Below are 24,123 nucleotides of genomic sequence, written 5' to 3' on the forward strand. Positions count from 1 at the left end.
GCCTGGAGATGTCATTGTGCTAGAAGATGGCAATGTTCAGGGACACCCCCTCCTGACTTATGCTAATGTCACGGATGGTCAGGAACAGACCTGGGAAGCTGAAGTCACCTTTGGGAATGATTTCATTGAAAAGCAAGCCATGCAGGTTCTCTCTGGACTTTCATCTACCCAACCTGTGTCTAGCCCTTAAACCTCTTCCTCTTCCCAAAGAACTGGTCTATCTCTCTTTCAGTCACTGAAAAGACAGCAGGACAAAGTTCATGTAATTGTCTCTTCCAGTCTGGCTTTCTCTATTTAACGGGACCTTCCTCCATTGGCTTGGTGTGAAAGGAACATCTTTACATGGCAACATGTCAGACATCTTACACCGAAAAAGTCTACAACTTTTTTGGGAGGAAGTAGTTTATGTGGTTAGTTTGCTTTTGGGTAGATGTGAATACTACTGAAGAGCTGAGATGTGCATACATATCTGAGTCTGTATCCAGAGAAATAGATCTCAGCAGAACGTAAAAAGCTTATCTGAACCATTATTGAATTAGATGCTTATCCTCCAACTTTACATTGCTCTATTGGGAATTCAAATAGGACCAATTCACTGGCCATAGGCACTATTCATCCTTGTGGCTTTTCTTGTCTTCTCCTCCAGCTTACCAATTTGTTAAAGAAATAGCTCAAAATGCCATTGTGAAAGGATGAGACAAAAAGTCAAACCAGCTAAAATGTAAATGGCTAGAACATGAAACACTTGGCATTCGAAGGGGCTAAAATTAAGTTGATGGTTATGCGTGAATTTAAATTATTCCTACACTATTTGGAGATCTACTCAAGGAAACCCAAGGTTTGGGACAGAAGGAGGTGGTTGTTATGAATTTGGTTTTGGAATCATTCAGACTGGGTTTGACCAGTACTATCTCTTCTCTTGTGATCCTAAGTGAAACGCTTAACCATGGCAAACATCTTTTTCCAATTCTGCTCAACAGAGGCATGAAATGATGCTGAATAAGCATTCCAACTTAACACGTCCAAAGCATAAGCCCTGGTCTTCCTCTACAAACTCCTCCTTCCTACAGGTATTCCTCTTTATTTCAGTCAATGGAAATTCCATCCTGCTAATTCTGTATACAACATTTGGAGTCATTCCAACTCCTCTCTTTCTCTCACACCCCATATCCAAACCTCAGCTAATCCTTAGGTACTTCTTTAAAAATACATTGGAATCTCACCAATTCTCACCACTTCTGCTGTGAGCATCCAAGCCACTCAACTCATGGTCTTCTCCCATCTCGTTCACTGCAATGGGTTTCCTAGTGGTCTCCCTGTTTCCACCTTTGTGCCTCCTATAGCTTCCTCTAAATTCAGAAGCCAGACTCAGTCTTATAAAACAAATTCGTGTTCCTACTCAACTTTCCTCCCCATAATGGCTTCCTATATCATTGAGTGTAAGCAAAAATCCTTCCAATAGCCTGACCCTTCCTCCCCCATCCATGATTTACTCCCATGTTCCTCTCCCTTGGTTTCATCCCTAATTTCATATCCTATCATCCACCTCCTCTAACTCAACAACACTGGCTTCCTTGCTGTTGATAAGATGTGCCTGACATACTTCTGTCTCTGAGTCTTAACCCAGGATATTCTTCTAGATATCCATATGGCTTGCTTTTGTATTTTCCCATATCTCTGATCAAATGTCACTTTCTTAATGGAGACTTGGCTGACTTCCTTAAATGTACAGTTCCCATCCCACCCCCCTTCCATGTTGTTTTTTTATCCCTCTTCTCTAAGAATTTTTGTCTGTTTTGTTCACTGCTATATCCCTAGTGGTGAGAGTAGTAACAAGCTTACAGAAAACATTCAAATATTTATGGAATATGTAAGTGAATGCATGAATGAGTGAATGCATAGCATCTCAAAGAACCTAGAGGCACTTCTCTCCCAAGAATTTTTAAGGATTAAGTACGTATCCTGCACAATGCTCAGTTTCATTGTAGGGACCAAGTACATAACTATTGTTCTCTCCTATCTCCTGTGTCTATTCAGTCCAACACTGGCTAAGTACTCTTGTGGTTAAATACTTAATTCATAAATACAGAACTAAATAATGCATAAGGGACACCCAAAAGGAAGGTTACCTGAGGATGCAATATAAGGGAAATCAACGCAAATGGCAGAAGCTAGGAACTTAGAATACTACTCTGCCCTGCAAAGGCGAGACTATTGTCGAACACTGGCTCTAAGCCATTGAGACCATCCTATACCCGGAGTGACCTTCAGTCACGTAATGTGGTTTCTCCTCCCCAAAGGTGTCAATTTAGAGCGATAATTTTCCCAGATGGAAAACTGTAAATATACGGACTGAAAATAAACTATGAAGAAATGTATGGACACAGGTGGGGTCTACATGGGTTGGGCATTTTCTAGCTCTATTCTGGCTGGAAACATCTAAAAGCAAGACTGACGACTTTCACTGCTGTTCCAAAACAGTGTGTCTCAGCTTGATCCTGATATATTTTTTTTAAGTTTCATTTAAGAAAAGGCTCTCAGGGGGTGCCTGGGTGGCTCAGTGGGTTAAGCCTCTGCCTTGGGCTCAGGTCATGATCCCAGGGTCCTGGGATTGAGCCCCGCGTCGGGCTCTCTGCTCAGTGGGGAGCCTGCTTCCTCCTCTCTCTCTGCCTGCCTCTCTGCCTACTTGTGATCTCTGTCAAATAAATAAATAAAATCTTAAAAAAAAAAAAAAGAAAAAGAAAAGACTCTCAGAGTATAGGATATCCAGGGCTGCAAAACCAGTATCAAGCCTGAGATTTTTGTAATTATACAGTGAATTTGACAGAAATAAATCATTGCCACCACCCCATACACTCTATACAAACTAGCCACCACAAGCCTCTCTATTAAGTGGGGTAATTGGATTACCCATGTGTTAGGATCAGGTTGTGTTGAGAAAGACCTACTTTTCTTAGTCCAGCAGACTTCTCCTTAAAAATCTACCAATTCTCATCATACTAGGGTGTTATATCATGGGACGGGGGAAGCCAGGTCCTTTCAGGAGCACTGGTTGGGGAATTCTGGGTGACCAAGCCTAATTTCTGAGTTCCTTTGAAAACTATTTAAAACCAAGTGAATTGTTAAAATTGTTCTGTTTAAAAATACAAACATTCAGCTACCTCAGACTTTGAGAAGTAAAATAAACAAAACCGGAAACCTGGCTGAAAACCCTTAGAAAACACTCAGATACTAAGGACTCAACTTCAGTGGTTTAAAAAGCAGAGGAGAGTAAACTGATTTCCACTTGGGCAAGAGCTTGTTTCTTTCATGTGTCCCAAATCAAAATCAGTATTTCTAGAATATTGGAAAGCCCTACAAGAGAGGGAGTGAGAAAGCAAGGAGCTTGGGAGTCAGTCAGGTCTGGTTTCAAGAATTACTGACCATATGATGCTGGGTAACTTACTTGCCTTCTGACAGCTCAGTTTTCCTACCTGCATGATGGACATAGTAAGGTCGATTTTGCAAAGACTTTATGAGGACTAGTAATAATGCATATAAAGCATTAGGCCCAGGACTTGGCTCGCTGAAATGTTCAGTAAATGGGGGTCTTTGCTATTATTTCTCCAATTCCAAATTACATAATTATAACTAGGTTTATAATTCAGGTTATAATTAGGTAAAAGGCAAAACGCAATTTCTAATTTTTAATGCTTTTTACCTAGTTAGTCCATTGCAAATTCAAGGTTCCAGTTAAGTCTGGAAGGTGCCACTCACTTGCTTTTTGGAGAACCATCTCTTCTAAATTGGGCACCAGCATACTTATCTTCTAAAAACATTTTCTCTGGTCCTCCATCAAAAAAAAACTTTAGACATTGGGGGACAAATCCAATATTTCATTAGTACTTAGGTCCTACCACCAAACTTCTGAGGTTGATTATAGTGTCTTGGGGGCATTTTGCTTGCTTTTCCTCTACTGATGAGCTTCTCTGGACCAAAAGTTTTGGAGTCACCACTAGTGTTTACAGGGCCATCATTAGTGACCTTCTGGGAAGAGAAGTATTGAGATTGATTTTCATTCAAGGGCCGGGAGATACATCATCTCAAATGTTCTCTGATCCTCCTTCTCAGAGCTGAGCCTGCTGTTCTGGGGGCAGATCTGGATGTGCCCTGTGGAGGCTGCAGTTGGTAAAAAGATATAGCATTTGCCTCCTGCTGAAGCAAGAAAAGATTCGCAAAGCGGAAAAGGGAAGGTAGGGAGAGGCAGAGCTTCAGAAACTTTCTTCCTCAGAAATCCATGTACTGAAAAGTCAATTTAATGCCACACGTTCTGGAGAAACTGATCACCTGTGTGTGACTTCCTCGTAAGGACTAAAAAAACCAGTGGGAAATAATTGACAGAATTGATGGTGAAAACTGGTGATCTCTACATCGTAACAGTTTATCTTCCCAGAAAGGAGAAAGGAACAATTTGATAACCTTAAAGTCTTCTGTGACTTAAAAAAATGGGAATTTGGTATCAAACACATTTGGGAAATGCTGCAGACTATACCCACCTAATGCTCATTAGATTATGGAAAGAAAAGTTCTGGGGCAGGAAATCCATAGAACTAGAGAGAGGAGGTGATGTTACCCTGTAGGGGATGTGGCCATGTTTGAAGACATTTTTGGTTATTACAACCAAGGGGATATACTATTGGCATCCAGTGGGTAGAGGTTAAGGTTGCTGCTAAACATCTTCCAAGGCACAGACCAGCCCCCCCAGCTAAGAATTACTGATCTCATATGTCAACAGTGCTGAGCCTGGGATATCCTGATTCATACCTTTTTATAACCCATGAAATAGTTGCTGTATCACTGCCTTAGTCTTCAGTCAAAAACACAATCTGCTACTTTCCTGATAAAATGCACACTAGGGATTCATCCTATTTTTTAAAAAAATATTTGAAGGAAAACTTAAATATTTAACTCTGACACCAATTCCTCGATCTAGCTGGACCATTACATGCATGCATTCTATCATGGATGAGGGAAACATAGACTGCTTGAAACACAAGGCAAAAAGCAACAAATACATATGACCTATCAGGCTGTTACAACAATTTTAATGCACAAACATGTTGGAGTAGCCCTTGTTTTCTAGAAGCACCCATCCTCATTGATGCCCTTCTTTCTAAAGTTGGTCACTCTTGCTGAACTTGCCATGCAGAATGTCTGTGGATTATACTGGACACATTTGTATACATTTGTAACAACCTCCCACTCCCCCCTCCAGAAAAAGGATGAGGGACACTGATTGTGGATTTGCAAATTCAGTCTGGTAAGGCAACTTTGAGATCTCATACTTTCAGCTCAGCCTTGAAAATCTTTGACTGACCTTGATGGCTTCCTGGAATCCCACATAATATTTAATGGGAAATTCAATTCTCCAGAGAAAACTGTTTTCTGATAGCTAAATAGCATCGTTCCATGGGGCTTGTAACTGTGACCTCAACTTTGACTTTTGATTAGGAATCTTCCTTCTCCTCACCAGATGTCTCTTCAGCCCTTCTCAACCTTGGCACTATTTCAACATTTTGGGTGAGATAATTCTTTGCTATTTGGGGCTATGCCGTGCATTGTAAGATGCTAATTGATATCCCTAGCTTCCATCCATTAGAATTCAGTAGCAGCGCTATCCTATCTATGACACTTGTCCCAAGACACTGCCTAATGTCCACTGGGCGGGGGTGGGGCTAAAAATCGCTCCCAATTGAAAACCACTGAATTATCCTAAGGTTTTCAGAAAGTCCAACAAGCTCTCAAAACTGAATTGATTTTAACTGACTTGATAGAGGTGGGGCCAGAGAGCTTTTTTTGGTGGATGGAAGTGGTAAAGAGCCTTCTGAACATCAGTCCAAGAAGATCAAGGTCTCAGACTAAAAGGGTTGGGAAGTCCTGGTCTCTAGAGAATGGGACATGTACAACGTGCCCCTGAACCCTGTACACAGCAATGAAGATCTCAACGACAATGAACAAACACGCTTTTCTACACAGCCCCTCCTCCCTGACATCACGTCCCTGACCCACCACCAGTAAGGGGTTCCCGGATATTTCACAGCTGATGACAAGAGGGAAATCATGATTTCACCAACAGAGTTTAAACTGCAATGAAATACGTGAGTTGGTTGGTTGAAGGCTTTTTATTAAGTGCAAGGAAAATAAACAACACACATTTTTGGGGGAAAAAAAAGAAAAAAAAAGCTCTTAGTTTTCAAAGGAATCTGGGCTTTACTGGGGAGCAGTAGATTTAAAAAAAAAAAAAAGGTGCGTCTGCATACAGCCAAGTATTTACTGGAATGTACTGGCAAGGCTTGCAATGGAAGTCTGGATTTCCCTGGGAAAAGGGGAGCAAAAAAACCCCACATCATCCCCCAGGGTCTTTCATTTGAGCTGCATGGGTGGGAGGGGGTTGAGGGAGGAAGGGAAATGGGGACAAGGAGAAGAGAAAGTCATGGGAAATGAGCCAATGAAAAACGAGCAAAGATTCTGTTTTTGCTGAACCCTGGCTGTAGCCCTCACTTTTATTATGACGTGAAAGTGTAAATCTGAGATTAAAAACAGCTTCCTAAAATATGTCAGAATTTTTAAAGTCCTGAAATAAATCCAGACCTACACTTCACTTCCTTTGAAGTAAAATACATCCTCTGAACCTATTTATGTTTAAGAAAATTTTAACAATAACTTATTTTAAAATATATCAAACCTACAGAAAAATTGCAAGATCATCACAAAGAACTCCCTTATCCTCGTCTTCCAACTGGCAACATTTTGCCACACTTGCTCATTCCTCCCTCCCTGTATAATAATGGTGTATATGTATATATGAGCGACTTGTAGACATAATGTCTCACCATCTCTAAAACTCTAGTTTCCCCAAATCAAGGACACGCTCCTACATAAATACCATATAACTCACCAAGTCAGGAAGTCACTATTGATACACCGCCAACATCCAATCCTCTGTTTCTTTTTAATTATTCCCTCATACAGATTAGCATTTTATTTCCATATTTCTAGGCCAATGCAATTAAGATTTCAGCTCCTAAGTAGCTAGGCCCATTCATTCATTCATCCATCCATTAATCCATTCATTTTAGTATTCCTTATTTTACACCCACTTTGATTAAGGCAACAAGCTTAAATAGTGGGCCTGTTCAGCCCAAAGGAAATGAAGGTTTAGGGTGATTAAATAAGTGATTTGGTTAATAGATTTTTCACTTGAAATGTGGTGACTATTTCTTCCTTTGCTTTACCTAAGAAGAAGAAAGCAAACCTGCTGTTTTTTTCCATTATATTTTCCTTCTCTTTATTTCACACAGTTCCCAAACCATAGCCAAATCTTATCCTACCTCTGCCATGTGGACAGAGGAATACAGGGGACAATGATGGCTGAAGACAGGAACAGAACCCAAAGCTGTAGAGTGTCCTACCAATGGGAACAGAGGAGACTCAGTGTTGCCTAAAGAAGAGCTTAGTTTTAGCTCAAGAAACAGTTTGGAAGACATCTCATTGCATTTGATGGCTTTTATTTCAAACAAAGAGCTTTCAGTGTGAGCTCACTTTTTAATAAATTTTAATTGCATTATTCACTTGTAGGGTAGCAGATTACGTTCTACAGCAAACCTTATCACCACAAACATCTGAAAATCTCCTAACTGGCTTTAACAAAATCTGATCTATTGTCCTGATTATCTATGGATCCACCGAACAAAGAAAACACTTAGATTTATTACCCCAAGATATTTCATTTCTCTTTGTATATTAAAATGTCAGACATATCACCAGTAAGCGTTTATTAATTAGGGGATACTTTTTTTCCTCAAAATCTTCTAAAAACACAAATTTTGCTCTTTACTTGGTTTTAATTTAAAGAGAAACAATTTTCTCATATCCATCCCTTTAGAGCTCTGAAGCAAAACTTGAAAATGGCTCAGGAATTCCAGAATGTTTCAAATAGTTACAATTTGGGAGAGCAGAAAATCTTCAATTTCCTCTTTCCACAGAGGTTGCCTTTTACCACTTCACCAACTAAAGAGCAAAATGAGAGGATTGTATCTTGGGTCAAACCTGGGGCTTGAAAGTCAGAAAAATCCCAGGTTCGAGTCCCTTCTCAACAGTGTGACTTAGACCCAACCAGTTAACTTCTCTGATGGTACTAATTTCTTCAAGTAAAGAGGATTAAATTAGAAAATACGGGTGAATTGCTTTGTGTAATTCCTAGCAAAAAGTAAAAGCTCCAAAATGTGATTGTTATAATAAAAAAAAAAAATCAAAGCCTTCCCAATAATCATGGGAAGAAGTACTATTTCCTTCCAAAATTAAGTGGATAACTTTTGTGGATAACTGAAGCTACCCGTTCATCCACTTTCTATGATACTGAGAATTATTTTACGTATCGATGACATCATCACTCGATCTGCACCCCTTTTGTTGCATACATTTTAATTTCAAGGGGGTGTCCGTGTGGGCCATGAGTGTGAATAAGTCCATAAGGGCTTTCTTAACACTGGGAAGGCTAAGTATTGCCAAGCTAAATGATGAGAATCACAGTGATGGAGGAGACATTGCCTCAACCCTGATTCTTCTGAAGTGTCTTTCAAACACAGCCCCTTAGAGTTAATCTCCCCAACCTTTACCTACAGGGCTCAGTGAAGAATATGAAAAGCTGCCTTCCTGAAACTTCCTTCAAAGAGGGAATGATCTCCTGGAATTCAAGCTTCTACAAGGTGACTACCTGGTTTCCCATTTTTATCTTCTCCTAAAAAGCATCAATCAAGCCTTGCCCTTTCAGCCCACTGAACACATAAACACTCTTTCTCCTTAACTGAACTTACTGCCACGATGAACTTGAACTCTAAGACGCACAAGAGGAGAGTTGTTTTAACAGCTGCTTTTACACGGAGGCCCTGGAGTTACTACTCTCAAGACAGCTGGTTCTGATAAGCCTCTCTTTGCACTGTCCTGTTTTTTCTAATGCCCAGCTGTCAGAGAACACCCACTGCAGTGTTCCAAAACAAAGGCACAAAGCAGAAGAAAGGCAGGAGAATGGTACTCACTTGGATATAAGGGCATCCTACCTAGGGACCCTTTTTACAAGCAGGCATAGGGTTTCTCTCTCCAATTTACTTTTATAAGTTTAGTAATTTCTTGGCTAGTTGAATATTAATTGCTTAAGATGTACTGTTGTCTGAGGTTGCCCTGTCCAATATGGTAGCCACCAGCCACAGATGGCTATTTAAATGTAGAGTAATTAAAATTAAATACAATGTAAAGTGCGGTCTCCCTGTTGCACTTAGCCACATTTCAAGGGCTTCATATTAGCCACATGGGTCTAGTAGCTTCCACAGTGGAAAGCAAAAATAGAAAACCTTTCCATCATTGTAGAAACTTACTGGACTGCATTGGCCAAGGCATATCCTCTTTCAAATAGGAAAAAGGGGATGCAGATCTGCCTACGCATAATGGTTTTGTAGGCTCGGCCTGTATTGATTACTTTCCATACTACTTCCTGTACACTCTTTTTTTTTTTTTTTTTTTGGCTGCCAATGTTCCATTTTACAAATTCTTGGAAAGGGAAGTTGTGGTCTTTAAAACCACCCATGAAAATGATCCCACTTTGGAGGAAATAAAACAAGAAGCAAAGGTGGTGGCATGGCAATCCACACATTCCAGGTCTTTTTATTGGTAATCATTAAATAACACAGGGAGAAATGAACTTCAGCCAGGACTTCCCACACAGGTGTGGAGACTGAGAACCCTCTCGGGGAGAGATGGAAAGCCAGGCCCTCTGCTTATCCTGGCTCTCAGATCACTGAACTCATGTCTGGGTTATAATGTAAGGGTGAACAGAAGCACACTCTCCGATAGGAGGTTTTTAAAAGTTCCAGGCCACCAGCCACAGAGGATTTATCCCTGAAAATGATTCTGCAATTGTACATTGAAAAGGAAAGGTAGGACTGATAATTTTTATTTAGTGAACAAAGATCATTAGTAACCGTGAGTGTTCCTCTAAGAGCAATCTCTTATTTTTATCTTTATGATTGTAATGAGGCTGCCAGGGAAAACAGTGTCAGTTCTTTATTTACACGTGTAATTGGTTTTATTTGTTTAATACCATATTTTCTCCTTCTCTACTTGAATATATAGCTGACTTGTTCACTGTTTTGTATCCTTAGCACCTAGAATAGTGCCTGGCTCACAGTAGACATGTAAAAAGTATTTGCTGAAAAATAAATGATGACCACCTCCCCCCTTCTAAAGAATTGTTGACGCCTTCTCCATAAAATAAATCTTCCTCGACTGCCTTTACTAATCAGGATTCCCTCCCAACCAATTAGACGTGGACTCAATCTCTACCTCCCACTCCACATTCCAAAATTCCCATTCCTTTCCGTTCCAGAAGGACAACTCGCTGACGTGAGTCAGTGAGAGGACCTACACTCCTCCTCAGGGTCTAATAACCCTCCTTTCCCTGCTTCCCCCACCTGTGGACTTTTAAAAACTGCAAAAATAGAAATCTGCCACACTATCATGAAATATCACTGTCAGGAGGTAGGAACAGAGTCTCCCATAGGCATACAGTCACCAGAAACAATGAAAAACAAACAAAAAAACCAAGTAAGTTTTTATCTGCAATGAGATAGATGCAGGCCAGTGTTTTGCTTGTTCTGATTAAAAAAAAAAAAAAACAAAACTTATTTTTAATACTCTATTATGATAGAGTCAAATAGTATATTTATTTTTTTTAAAGGCACTAGCAGTATATCTAAGATGTGTCTTCATTATTAGAAAAAATCTTATGTTTATTAAAAATGCATAGGCATTTAATGTGATATTCCTTATGGTCAAAAATCTTTACATCATCCTCCTAATCTGGCTAAGGTGATAACATTAAAATGAAACAAGAGATGTTTTGCCATTCCCAAAATATAACCAGTTGTTTAAAGTGTTTATAATCACTGGTTATGGGAATTTACCAATACAGAAATAAATTTGGATTTTCTGTGGCCGGAGTCAAATGGTTAATGCCAATATTAGCTAAATAATGTTGAGGTTGATGAAGTCCGAGTTGTAGGTATACCTTTTATTGAATATCAACAGAAATTTAGAGAACTCATTCTGAATATGGGCTATTTCTAGCCCATGGAACAGGATTAATGTAGTCAGTATACCGACACTGACATTTTATTATAGTAAATGATCACATAGTCAAAGGGATTCATAAAAGCACCCCCCTCGTGGGGTGATATGGTGGCTAAATATAGTGTGTTTGCTTAACTTGGCTTTGTACATAGTAAATATTCTCTAAAAGTTAGCTATCATCATCTGCTTCGGAGAAGTTATCTGATTTCACACCTCATATAAACCTCAAATTCACATGGGGACTCACTGATTTTGGTCCTTTTAACCCTCAGTTACCATTCTAAACCACACATAAATGGGAGACTCAGTAGGGGCACGCGCAGAACCAAGAGGCGACAGGGTCATCTTTACAAATTTTTACAAATTTTTTCAAAACTGCAGGCTCTCTTAAAACTTCCACGTTTGCTGTGATCATATTTTATTTTTCTTTAACGAGAAATTCTTTCTGAAATGTACTGCAGATGAACAAATAACAAAACTGACAAACACTGAAGTCTTACGGTTATCTGAACACAAAGAATAAGGTGTGATCGAATTTGTGCACGTTAGGTTAGTGTTTTCCTGTCCCTAGCTCTTCTTACATGTTTAGAACCGCTTCCCCTAATCACTTGTTTTGTCTTCTGGCTATGTTTTATCATTATCTACAAATTCAGTAAGTGGAACATTCATATTTCATAGTTGAGACTCAGTGAATCAGATAACAGTATCAGAAAAGGAAAAAAACAACAAAATGTTAAGCCTCGTATATTTTGGTTTATATCATTTCCAATTCAGAGTTTTTTTCTTTTTTTTTAAGTATCTTTTGAAAATACACATTTTAAACTAGCCAATTACATAAAGCTACTCCTATTCAGGAGAGGGACCGTACAGGTTGGAGGGGATTTACAAAATTAAAATGTATCTTTTTTAAAACCAAAAGAAACATACACATGTACTTCTAATTCACAAAGCCTGTTTGCCTTTACAGTCTGCTGATAAACACTGATTTTTAAACATTGTATATAAAATTAAATAACATGGAAAAAATAAATATGCTTTATTATATAAACACACAGAAATCTGTACTGCTCAAAATATTCAGATAATACTAGGCTTGGCTGCTCATAACTATATTCAGAAAGTATGGTGGTGATATTTACAGTCTTTATTTTTGCTAGAGATGGATGCAGTGAGGTGACAGAATACTGTTGTCAACATTTTCTCTTCCTACCTATGGAAGCTGCAAACTTTAATATGAAAATGAGGTAGACACAAATTCATAAGTTGGCCAGGCAGAGACAAAAGCACAGTTCCTTCGTGAGCTCATAAATTCTCATTATTCGGGTCGACAAGCATAATTCCAAAGCACCTAAAGCAAGGCTCAGAGAACACTTTCAGGTTTGTCATATAAAACCCCAACAAGTAGTTTCTCCTAAGGAGAACCACGGTCTCCAAGATGATCAGCAAGCAGATACATGGGGCAGGGCAGAAAGGAATGCTACGGGACCAGCTTGGACAGGTGACATCACCTGCAACCTCTGCTACTTTCATTATCTCGATGGACCTGCTTAACGTCAAATGCTGCGGACTTTTAACCTACTTTCTGCTGTTGGCTTGACAGCACACAGCACTCTTTCCAATGTCCTCTCTAGTGATGGGATACGCACACTCCCTCATCAGTCAGCTCCCAGGACTCTGCTCCCAGGAGCCAGACTGAAAGGTGGATCAGTGTAAGAACCTTATTTGGAAATCAGCAAGTTACCAAGTAGGAGTGCAAGGACACATTCAAAAGAGGACAGAAGAGGCTGGATTTTTGGAGGTTGTTTTTCACCATCACGATTCTGAATCCGCACTGACACGAGCCAGAACTAAGGGTCTAAAACGGGTATTTGAACCTGACGTTCACCAACGGTTCCTTTTAGAGACTCTGGCAGCCACGCTAACAGCGATGTGGCAGTTTCTTTCCTAAATACCGTGTCTTAGTAACAATTGTTGAATGAGGCTATCTCCATTTTGACCTTGGGAAAGGCCTCCTCCCACAGCAGTAGTTGCTTCTGAACACTGTCTCTAGTGGGTGAAAATCTGGAGAGAAAGCAACCCTATGGAAGGACTAATTGCTACCCTTGGTCTCTAACAGATCGAGCGGGCTTTCAAGAGAAAGCAACGGGTTAGCACCTCAAATATACTTTTCGTTGTTGTTAATTTCATTGTCAGTTACAACAATGAAGCACCATACCAGTGGCTTTATGGCTATGAACACGATTCACTGAGGTATGCTTCAATTTAGAATTGCTCAGAAATTGTACCAAAGCACCTACAAAAATCAACATAAAAGTAAAATCAAAGTTCTACAGTAAAAATCTGAAAGACTGCCCTCACACATACACACACACACATTTAAGTAATATACTACAAATGTATCTATTTAAATAAAATGCTTTTGATGTCATTTTTTAAAAAATCACAGTGAGAAGCCTTGCCCAGGTGGCCTTGCTCCTAGACCATAGAGACATTGAAATATACACTAGAATAATGATTACTCTACAAAGGAGGCATGAAAATCATATCGGCAGCAAAAACAGTTTCAAAATCCATGTATTCTCTTCTGTGTATAACAGCATTAGCATCTCTCTCCCTCTCTTTGTGTGTGTGTGTTTCAGAAAACTGTGTGCAGGCCTAAGAACAACTACAACAAAAATCTTAATGTTTTCAGCTAAATTAGCAGGTCAGATTTCAAGATTTAAGCTCTTAAAACATCTGTGGGAGAGGAGGATGATCCTGTGTAAAAAAATTTGAGTGGTATTTAGAAAGCATTCAAGGAGGAGAATGCTATGGAAACCAATAAAATATATGTTATACATTGTATATAATGTGTAGGCATACACATATATGTATACAGTATATAATATTTTATGATTATACACACACACACACACATCCTCTGAAGGTTAAGGGTCACTTTTTGGTCAAAATGAAAGAAAAACAACTTTTTAGAGGGCTAGTAGTTTCTGAGACACGTCTCTGAAGTGGTGTTGCTGTTGGCCGAGTGAACAAGGTAAAAATATCATGTGCTCAAGAGGGACAATTTCATGAAAAATAATCTGTCACAGGTGACTGAGGGAAGTGGGGAAGCCAGAGGATGTTCCTGACATCCCACAGTCACTTCTGATCATTTTCAAAATGTTCATTTTGGGGGCAGTATCATCAGTACTGCAGACAAAATGCTTCAGGTGAATATACGTCTGACTTCATGTGGCATTACCTAAGCTTTTGAATGAAAGCCTGACAGCCCAGCTGACTAGAATCAGAAGAGATGATACTCTACACTCTCTAGCTTTCTACTTAATACGAAGTACAGTAGTTACAGAGCTAGGTTCTACCTGCAGACACAATCTCAGACCCAAAACCCTTGGCTCTTAGAAGCATCGATAGGTGTTAACCATTCCACTTCAGCTCATCTGCTCTTTATCTAGTTTCAGGAATGGTTAAGACTTTTCCTCCGAACCCTCTGGAATAAAAAAGGTTTGTGGATATGATTTTATATACTACTAAATTCAGATTCAGTGCAATTCATGTATTTACAGAAACATTTACTCTATTTACACGAACCAGCCCTAACGGCTCCACAGATGATAACACAACTCAGCCAAAGGACTGTTTGGACATAGCCGACCTTCTGTTTGCCAAGAGCTGCCCCAGAAGTTTGCATAGTATTTACAGTGGCAAACCTGTCTCACGATGTCAGCTAAGCAGACAGCAAGGGAAGCCTAGCACTGAAGCAAAAAATTGAAGAGATGGGCTTTGTGTCTTGGGGAAAGAGAGAGAACGTTTCGGATACCTCGAGAGGTTCCAAGTCACTGAGTCCAGTGTAGCTGGTCTTTTGCATTTTCACAATGATTTCAGTCTATTTTGTGGGCACAGCCTCTGTGGTCACTGTGTTGAGTTTGTACCCGAGTCACATAGAGGCAAATTACAGTCATGGAAAAAAAAATTGCTTTGGCCTCAATATGCAGATATCTTACCCCAAAAGTCAAAACTCCCATAATTTGGGAAAGGAAAGAATGTCTGCTATTGAGTTGTCTGCTGAAATCACTTTGGAACTTAATAACTATATGAACTTATTTCTTTAAAGTATCTCTATAGACACTCTTGCTTTTCTAAAACAACAACAATAACAAAACGGAAATTACTTTTTGACATTGGCCCCAGGCCTACATGAGGTACACTTATGTCTGTAAAGTCACTTTGGCAAAATCACAAAACATTAATGCCGTTATGTGTCGGTATGAAGAAAATCACGGACCATCACCCAGGTTCAGGGATGCCCTTGTGAGTCGGACAACTGTCTGTCGCCAAGGAGTGCCCCAGAATACCTTGGAACTGGGTCTGTTCGTTAAGACAGTTTGGTTAATAAACATTAAGAGTTAGGGCCGTACCGAACTCCAAGGGCCGGTATTCCACGCAGCGTCTTGAGGACAAACGTGTGTGTTACACTGCTCACGATCTGGAGGCTTATCATGGATTTCACAGCTCAGATCTGGAAACCGTTCACCGCTGGGCCGCTGACAGACCACCAGTCTTGTCCGTAAGCCTCCGCCACATAGCTTAGTGCACTGCAGGAGGAGAAAGAGAAGCTGCATTCACTCTGAACAGCCAATGACAAATCCTATCTTCTCTCCTATGACAACAATCTCCTCAACAAACTCTATCACAGCACTGGGCAAGGGAAGCCTCGAGGCAGACCCAAGCTGAATTACCAACATATTTATATACAATGGAACTGTCTACCTTAATGGTAGACACTGGTTACTGAGTGTGTCCTCATCACCTGTACTAAGTGTTTCACAGGCATTCTCTCATCAAGAGGAGACTCTAATATGGGCCCCATTTTACACATGGGACAAGTGAGCTTAAAAGAAGTTAATTCACTCGATCAAGGTCAATGCAATAGCAAGTGAGTAGGTAAGATTGCAGCCGTTTCTTTGATGGATACGAAACCAAAAATCCAAAAATTAAAATTCCCTACACCACCCAGTACCAAAGAAAGGATGTAATAACTTAGTGGGGTTTACTTTCTGGCAACTTCTAAAAAGCTGTCACCAACTTTTGGCTCTTCTGTGACTCCAGTCTCCAGAGATCTTTATGATGTTACGATATTTTACGCTCTCTCCGAATCTCGGGATGACGATGACTTTCCCCGGGAAGAATTAACAACGTGGTGGGAATGTTGGATGAAGTTCTGACTCTGACTAGACCCAAACTTCTGAGGCAGGAACAAGCTGTATTTCTTGGACAGTGCTGCTGTGCTCACATCCAGGAACACTGACATTTGGCTCTCCTGCTGTGTCAAGGCCAGATCTCCCACAGAATTTGGAATGATCTGGTCTGTGCTGACAGCAAGCATCCCAGTGAATGCGTGTACTCTCCTGGCTTCGGTCCAATTACAGAAGCTTAATCACGGGCCCACAGGACAGAACTCTATGAGGAGATTTGGGAAACCCGTAATACATGAGTCTTGAAGCCTGACTCCCCCTTCCTGCCTTTCATCAAAGCCTTCCAGAATGACGTACTGTCAACAAAAGTCAACAGAACACTCTGTTACGACTTCCTATGATTAGCAGGTTATGGAAAGTGTGGACATGGGATTTCGGTTAGCCAGGAGTGTGGACTAACGTGCCCATCCATTTCATTTGTCTTTGTCCCCCTCTTGGCACTGGGGTCTCCAAGATGTTAATCCTCATATTTTATTTTATAGATTTTACAGTCAAGACAGAGCAATGCAACAAGCTCTACCTATGTCCTCTCCCTGTGGACTCAAGAGTAGAGAGATACATTGTTGGTTAATTACACACAAAACAATAAGCATCTAAACCCTACACAGAAGAGTGGCTGAAAACCCTATTTGATACTACTACTGCTACTACTAATGATAAACATTAGTAGTAGTAATGATGATTATCATTATTATAATAGCAGTTAACTCTGATTGAAGACAATGTGCTAGGTATTTGACATGCACTATCTCATATAGTAGTTATGAATTGGTGCCATTATTATTCCCATTTATAGATGATGCTACAGATGTTTGGCAAAGTTATGTAATTTGCCAAGGCTACAAAGTTTATGAGAGTCAGGGATGGGAAGAGAATCCAGTTTTGTCTGCTCCAAACACTCTACTGCCCCTCATTGGTCATAGGATGCCACTCTTTTTTTTTTTTTTTTTAAGATTTTATTTATTTATTTGACAGAGAGAGAGATCACAAGTAGGCAGAGAGACAGGCAGAGAGAGAGGAGGAAGCAGGCTCTCCGCTGAGCAGAGAGCCTGATGTGGGGCTCGATCCCAGGACCCCGGGATCATGACCTGAGCCGAAGGCAGAGGCTTAACCCACTGAGCCACCCAGGCGCCCCGCCACTCTTAAAAGGTAAGAGGTGAAGATTCCTCTTCTATCAGTAAAATGCATCACCTCTGATGGGAATAACAGCACCTGTTCATTCTGGTTTCATCCAGCATTTGAAATCCTAGGATTTGGTTTCATCAAGGATTTTAAGGATGCCATGGGAACAAGAGAGCATCATCAACACCCCAAAACTATGAAAAACATGGTAACACTTTCGTGGACCAATGTAACACATATTTCTAATTACCTTAAAAGGGCCCATATTTTAATCAGCAGAGGTGAACACACAAGTTAACCTAGCATTTATCTGCATGCTTTCCTAATGTTCCTCTCCTAAGTATTTAAAAACTGTCCCTAATTGGTAATAAAGGCACTCTTAAAACGGTCCAGAATTAAGACAGTTCTCCTAGGTCATGCCAAATCAAGAAGCTTTCACTAGAACTCGTTCTCCAGCCTTAAACTATGAACGGCAGCAAAGTCTGGTCAGCAAAATTGCTCTGTGTTTCTTTCCAAAGGACATACAAACGGATGGATCTCTCTCACCTCTCCCCAGTTGCCATAAGCCCACTGAGGACAAGGCCCAGATTCACAGGCTCTCTGCTCATCGGGTTTTATCCTCTCCACGCAGTCATTTGCGGTGTATCCGTTTTCGTCCTGACACACAACCACACGCCGCTGGGAGCCACCAGCACAGGTACTGGAACACTGAACACATCAGACATTAGTCAGCAGGTTAATCCCCACCTCGACCTGCAGCTTAGGGACACAAAAAGTGGCTGGTTGGAAGGTCAGAGACAAATGTGACAGAATGTACTCTCAGGTCGTCCAGATAATGGACAGAAAGCAAGCATGAGAATTTCCCTTCTGTGGGGGCTTTCTCCTGCACATGCCTTCTAAACCCCTGGACAGTAGAAACAGGGCTTCTCCTTTCTGCAAATTAGGACCTCGGTAGGTGTTCAAAAGATTCCCCCATGAATGATAATGTCTTGTGACTTCCAAAGCAGTTCCATTATTGTCCTCCTTTAACCCCTTTGCATCCCTGAGAATGACGGACACCATAGTCTATGAGAAACACTTTTCTTTTCAAAATCCAAGTGCTTATTTAGATCCAACAATTGACTGCCCTTTCAACACAGAGGTCAAGTCACCTGCTTATCGACACACCAGTTATTGAATTTGAGCCTCCATATCAACTCATTCAATTACCCAAAGCATCATGGAATGTCACTTAGACATCATTTCCTCACAGGGAATGTTCCATTCTCTCCCTTCACAATGGCCCTGACTTCAGTGGCTGATGGCAGCAAGATGTGTTTTTTAATTTATTTTTCCACTTCCACAAGGACCTTAATTGGATTCCATATTGACAAGCCTCTCTTCAGGGGTACTTTCTGTCTACTGTTCTCTCTCATGGTTGTCACTGAATTATGTTTGCATTTCAGCTAATTTCCCACACGAGCTTGTCATAGTTCTCTTATTTATCTACATCTTGAGTGTTTTTTTTTTTCTTTCCACAATGCTCTTATCTTTTCAAAACCAATGTGTTTGCTAGTATCCTCCACTCTGACCCTTAACTTGTAAAATCAGTTTGCCTATAAAAAAAACCAACTAGTCCTCAAAGCAGTGCAATTCCCATGAGTTATTTATCAAGCCTCCAACTGCACTGGCAACTTTTTTTTTTTTTTTTTTTTTTTTCAGTTCTGGGTTCTGATGGCAGATTTGTGCTTTTTAGGAACCCCAGCTCAAACCAGGGTTACTTCAAAATACCTGCAAACAATGCTTCCTGCTGGTCAGCTTTTTCCAAATAAAGCTGTGAATTTATTTTTGGGCTTACTGCATTGGACCTAAGCTCAATTTCTCTGCCTATACTGGACAAATTATGTGTTACTTTAAAATACATTGGGTTTAATTTTAAAATGTTGAACAGGAAATCAGATTTACGACCTCTCTCTGAGAAAACACTTAGGCAATTTCTGATTTATAAAAATTTCATCTCTATTCCCTGAGGATTCTGATATAATGACTCTGAACTTGAACACACTTGTTTTCTCTTTTTAAACAGCTTGGAACATCACAGAAAGCACAGCATTATTATTTTAATTGACTTTGGGGACCAGAATGTATAATGTTAGGAAGGAACTTCCATATTGTAAGTACATCTGTAATATATATTTTGGCCCTTGAATTTTTCCCTTGATAATACAATCTTGGATCATTCTTTTACTACCTCACCTGTGAGCATTACTGCCTCAATGAAACGGTAAGCTCCTTGAAGGAGGGGTCAATGTCATTACCTGTGTTTCTGTTAGCTCCCATAGCACCGATCCCGGGTTATGTACACCACTGCCTGTCCAATTAAAGTCAGTGGAAACAACAGCTCCATAAGCCACAAGCTACCCTCCCTCCAATATGGCTGACTGGAGCAAATCTGGTCACCTGATGGAAGGACAACCAATCCACCAGCTACCCAGTGACCAATCAGATGTTTCCTACTGAAAATCTGACCAAAGACATGGAGATAGTGCTCAGCTGGGGCCAAGGAACTACACTGTACAGTCTTGAACTATCTGAACTCAGGGCCCGTTTGGGTCTTTATGATCCCATGGACAAATTAAGTGTTGTACATAATTTTTCTCCAGGTTCAATTTGGCCATATATATATATATATTTTTTTTAAATTAGCAGGGGTTCTTAGTTCTATTCCATGTCACAGAATTTCACTTTTGATCTCGTAAAAAATCTGCTTTTTTTTTTTTTAAAGACTTTATTTTTTTTATTTCAGTGACAGGGAGAGAGAGAGAGAATCTGAAGCAGGCTCTGCACTGAGCACAGAGCCTGACGCTGGTTCGATCCCACCACTGCGAGATCATGACCTGAGCCAAAACCAAGACTCAGATGCTTAACCAAATGCGTCACCCAGGCACCCTGCTGCAATCTTCCTGTCCTTTTAAGAGGACATATTTCCCTAGGTAAACATTTCTCCGAATAAAACCTGCACCCATCATTCACATGGGCCAGAGTAAGTAGGAACAGTCTTGGCAGGAACAAGAGGCGAGGGACATCTGTTTTTCTTACCTGCCTAGCATACTTCCCCTCATATCTGGAACCCCAATTCTCCTTAAAGGGGCCATTTCTTCTCCAGTGGATGTCATCTTGGTGGGACTACCTATTAAAATACACTGCCCTTCCGGTCAGGGAGTGGGCAGGTAGAACAAGCTGGGTCTATGAGACTTTTCCTGAGAATTGAATCCTGAGCAGGGTAGGTGAGAGTTAAAAGGGATTTATTAAGACAGAAATTCCCTACAGTAATTATCCTCTAATTTCTGCTCCGTCTAGAGAGGGGTTGGCAAGACACAACATGAAGGCCAAATATGACCCACTACCTGTTTTATAAATAAAGTTTTATTGGAACATAGCCATGCCCACTCGTTTATGTATTGCCTATTCCTGCTTTTGTGCTCCAACAGCAGAGCTGGTTAGTTGTGACAGAGACTATATGATCCACATAACAGAAAAGACGATCTGGTCTTTTGCAAAAAAGATTTGCCAACCGCTGAGCGAGATCCCTGGAGATGCTCTGCCCTCTGTCTCTACCGGGGCCAAATGAAAAGTGCTGTTTGTTTTATTTTCACTTGAGGCAGATGCTTTTCTTTTGTTCACAACCAGAGACTCCTAATTGGTAACAAGGGGGAAAACCTCACACAGGGTTCAGGTTTATGCAGAAATGTACTATCAAATAAGGTTTTTATGCCGGATCCACTGAAAACATTAGATTCCCATCCCCCAGTGTTTATGATTCTTTGCTGCCTTTCCTGCCATGGAAAGCAGGGAGAATCACACAGTTAGTGTGCTGCACCAAGCAAAGATGCATGTCCATTCCACACACTCCTGGGAGCAGGTCAGGCACAGCAAGCTAGAGCTGAAAAAAAAAATCACATTGTCCATCTTCAGCCTCACTTAACTTAGAAAAAAAAAAAATCCCCAAACAAAAAACAGGCACAACAGGCAAAGAATGGTATTGCCCATTGCTGCAAAAAGGTTACTTAATCCTCCCTAATTGGGAACACTGCCCAAGGGCAGAATCATTCAATTTTAAAAGAATGCATCATCTCCAAATGTACTCCTAAGTAAGAATAGCTTTGAATTTTTTCTTTTTAGGGAGTTCTAGTGTTATCATTAGAATACACATGTGAGTTTTGAAATTTTTCAACCAGAAAAATTGTGGGACACTCAGTGATTACCTCCATTGATCACCCTTTAACTTCTCTGAACCCAAATTTCTTTTACCTCAGGCAAAGGAAGCCTTAAAGTGGAGAGCAAGAAAGGAGAGTGAGAGCGAAGGTCCTGGGCAATGAAGCAGATGTCCTGCCTACAACCAATGCTTTTTGTGAGTCAAAATGCTCAGTGGCTAATCAGTATTCAGAAGAAAGGAAATCTTATTTACTGAAACATAACCATGGTGGGAGGCAGTTTCCTTCTAATGCTTTTTAGTTCAGAAATAATTAAGCACAATTAGTGGTACAAGAAGGAAACTATGAGTAAACAATTAAAATGAAGACCCCAGAGTGATTACTGGACACCTTCTAATTCCCCACACCTCAAGAGGGTCCCTTGCTACCTTAATCCTCCTGCAATTCCATTAGACACGTCCAGTATTCCACATAAGAATGATTTGGGGGAAAATTATTCAGTAAAAAACCCAAAAAGATTCTACGCCTATTTTTCCTGTGACTATTAAATATCTTTCAAGATCTTCCTAATGTGAAGGACTATGATAAGAATAATGAGGAAGTTCTCACTCTGGGGGGGGGGGGTGGGGGATGGGCAGTGTGCAAAGGACTTGACTGCTGTCATCACATTTGTTTCTTACCACAACCCAGAAATGCTGGAATTATTGTTTACTTTGTTTTACAGACGAGGAACTTGAGGCCCATGGAGAATAGGGGACCCACTGAAGACTTCAAAATTTGAAAGGGCAAGTCTTCGTCTCAAAGTCATCTTCATTCAGAGGCTGTGCCGTTGGCCATCAGGCATGGTACTTCTACCCCAAGCACAGAATTATCTAGACTAGTGTGGCCCCCATTCCAGGACAATGAACCACTACTACAAATTACACAGCAACCGTGCCACTTTGAGACTCTGCTCACCTGGAAAATAGCAAGAAGGAAAATGACCTTCCTAAGAGCTCCCCTTCAGGAAACTTCCTCGATCCTTTTAATTTCCTTACAGGTAGGAGCTGCCTGTGGCTCTAGCCTCTGGGATTCCTCTTTATGTCATCACGGTCTTCTCAGCACCACCTCGGAACCACGAGCTCTTGTGGGCCAGCTGGGACATACCCCTTCCATCCAGGTCAGGTAGCTTACAGCAGACACTATCAGGGGACACCTTTTCAGGGATTGCAATGAACCCATGATGGTTCGCCCAAAACAGAAGAAAACGTACAATACCAATCCCTTGCGAGAAAAAAAGGTGTTTCTAATCTGTTTGCCTCCCAAAGCTGAAAGTGTGGAAGAGAAGAAAGCCAAGTAGAGAGAGACATCAGGGAATACTCACTGCTCCCCAGGGGCCAGTCCTCCACTGGTTTCCCCCAAGCACATGGGTGCGGCTGGGCCCGGCACTCCGGGGTCGGGAATCCTCATAGTGGAAGGGGTGCTGAGCGAGACCACTATCTGGGGTCCGCTGAGGGCACGGCGATGTGGAACAGTCCTGGTCAGTTTCTGGGATGTAATCTGGGTCACACTCACTCTGATCAATCACGTGGTCACTGTAGTTGACACATACCACTTGCCGGGTCGCCCTGCCTTGCCCACACGTCACGGAGCACTACGTTGAACATCCAGAAAGAGAAAGGATTGGTCACTGGCAGTCGCAAACCCATCCATGTACATTTTCTGTGAACGGCCCGCTGTTCACCCTGCTGCTCAGGCCCCCAACCTTGGCGCCATCCTTGCCTGCTCCCTTGTCTTTCCACCCTCCAGCCATTTCACTGAGAAATTGTCTGCTCAGTAGTCACTCTACATCCCCAGTCCAGCCACTTCTCGTCATCTTCACGGTTACCTGCCCCGGCCCGGACTACTGCAGTGGCTTTTTCAGCTGGGATCCTGCTCACAATCTGGACACCCTCTACCCCAGCCCAAGTCTGTTGTATCACAAACCATGGCCCTTACAAATGAAAGATCAGGCCATTCTCTCCAGTGACTTCCCAATTCACTCTGAATCATGTACAAAGTCCTCATCTTGGCCTGGAAGGAAGGCCACCTCCTTGACCCATCTCCTGTCACTCTCCACGCACTGCACTTGAGCTAAACTGGGCTTACAGATGTTCCTTGAATATGCCAAGAACTCCTTACTCAGGATCTTTGCACCTGTTGTACTTTTTCCTCTACAACACAGATGTCCATTAGACACACTCCCTCACTTTATTCAAGTCTTGCTCAATGTACTATTTGGCCTTCTTTGTCCACGCTGTCTAAAAGCACATCCCAGCTTTCCCTATGCCCTTATTCTCCTTGACATTTTTCTAGTACTTGTCAGTGTTTGTTGCTGTATATAGCTATTTCTTTATTTGTTCATTGATTGGAAC

At 41.1% G+C, this 24,123-nt stretch overlaps 1 protein-coding gene across 1 annotated transcript in view; it reads right to left on the reverse strand.

Moving 5' to 3' along the window:
• Positions 1-24,123, reverse strand: part of LOC111143964 (ADAM metallopeptidase with thrombospondin type 1 motif 9) — a 164,532-nt gene that overhangs the window by 58,487 nt on the left and 81,922 nt on the right. The window contains exons 26-28 of the mRNA XM_022498000.1: positions 23,094-23,363; positions 18,084-18,245; positions 15,579-15,755 (exon numbers count right to left, since the gene is read on the reverse strand). Coding sequence (XP_022353708.1) covers positions 15,579-15,755; positions 18,084-18,245; positions 23,094-23,363 — 609 coding nt within the window. The remainder of the gene's footprint in view (positions 1-15,578; positions 15,756-18,083; positions 18,246-23,093; positions 23,364-24,123) is intronic.

The sequence above is a fragment of the Enhydra lutris genome, unplaced genomic scaffold, assembly GCF_002288905.1.
Source record: "Enhydra lutris kenyoni isolate GAN:26980312 unplaced genomic scaffold, ASM228890v2 scaffoldscaffold10, whole genome shotgun sequence".
Classification (NCBI taxonomy): Eukaryota; Metazoa; Chordata; class Mammalia; order Carnivora; family Mustelidae; genus Enhydra; species Enhydra lutris.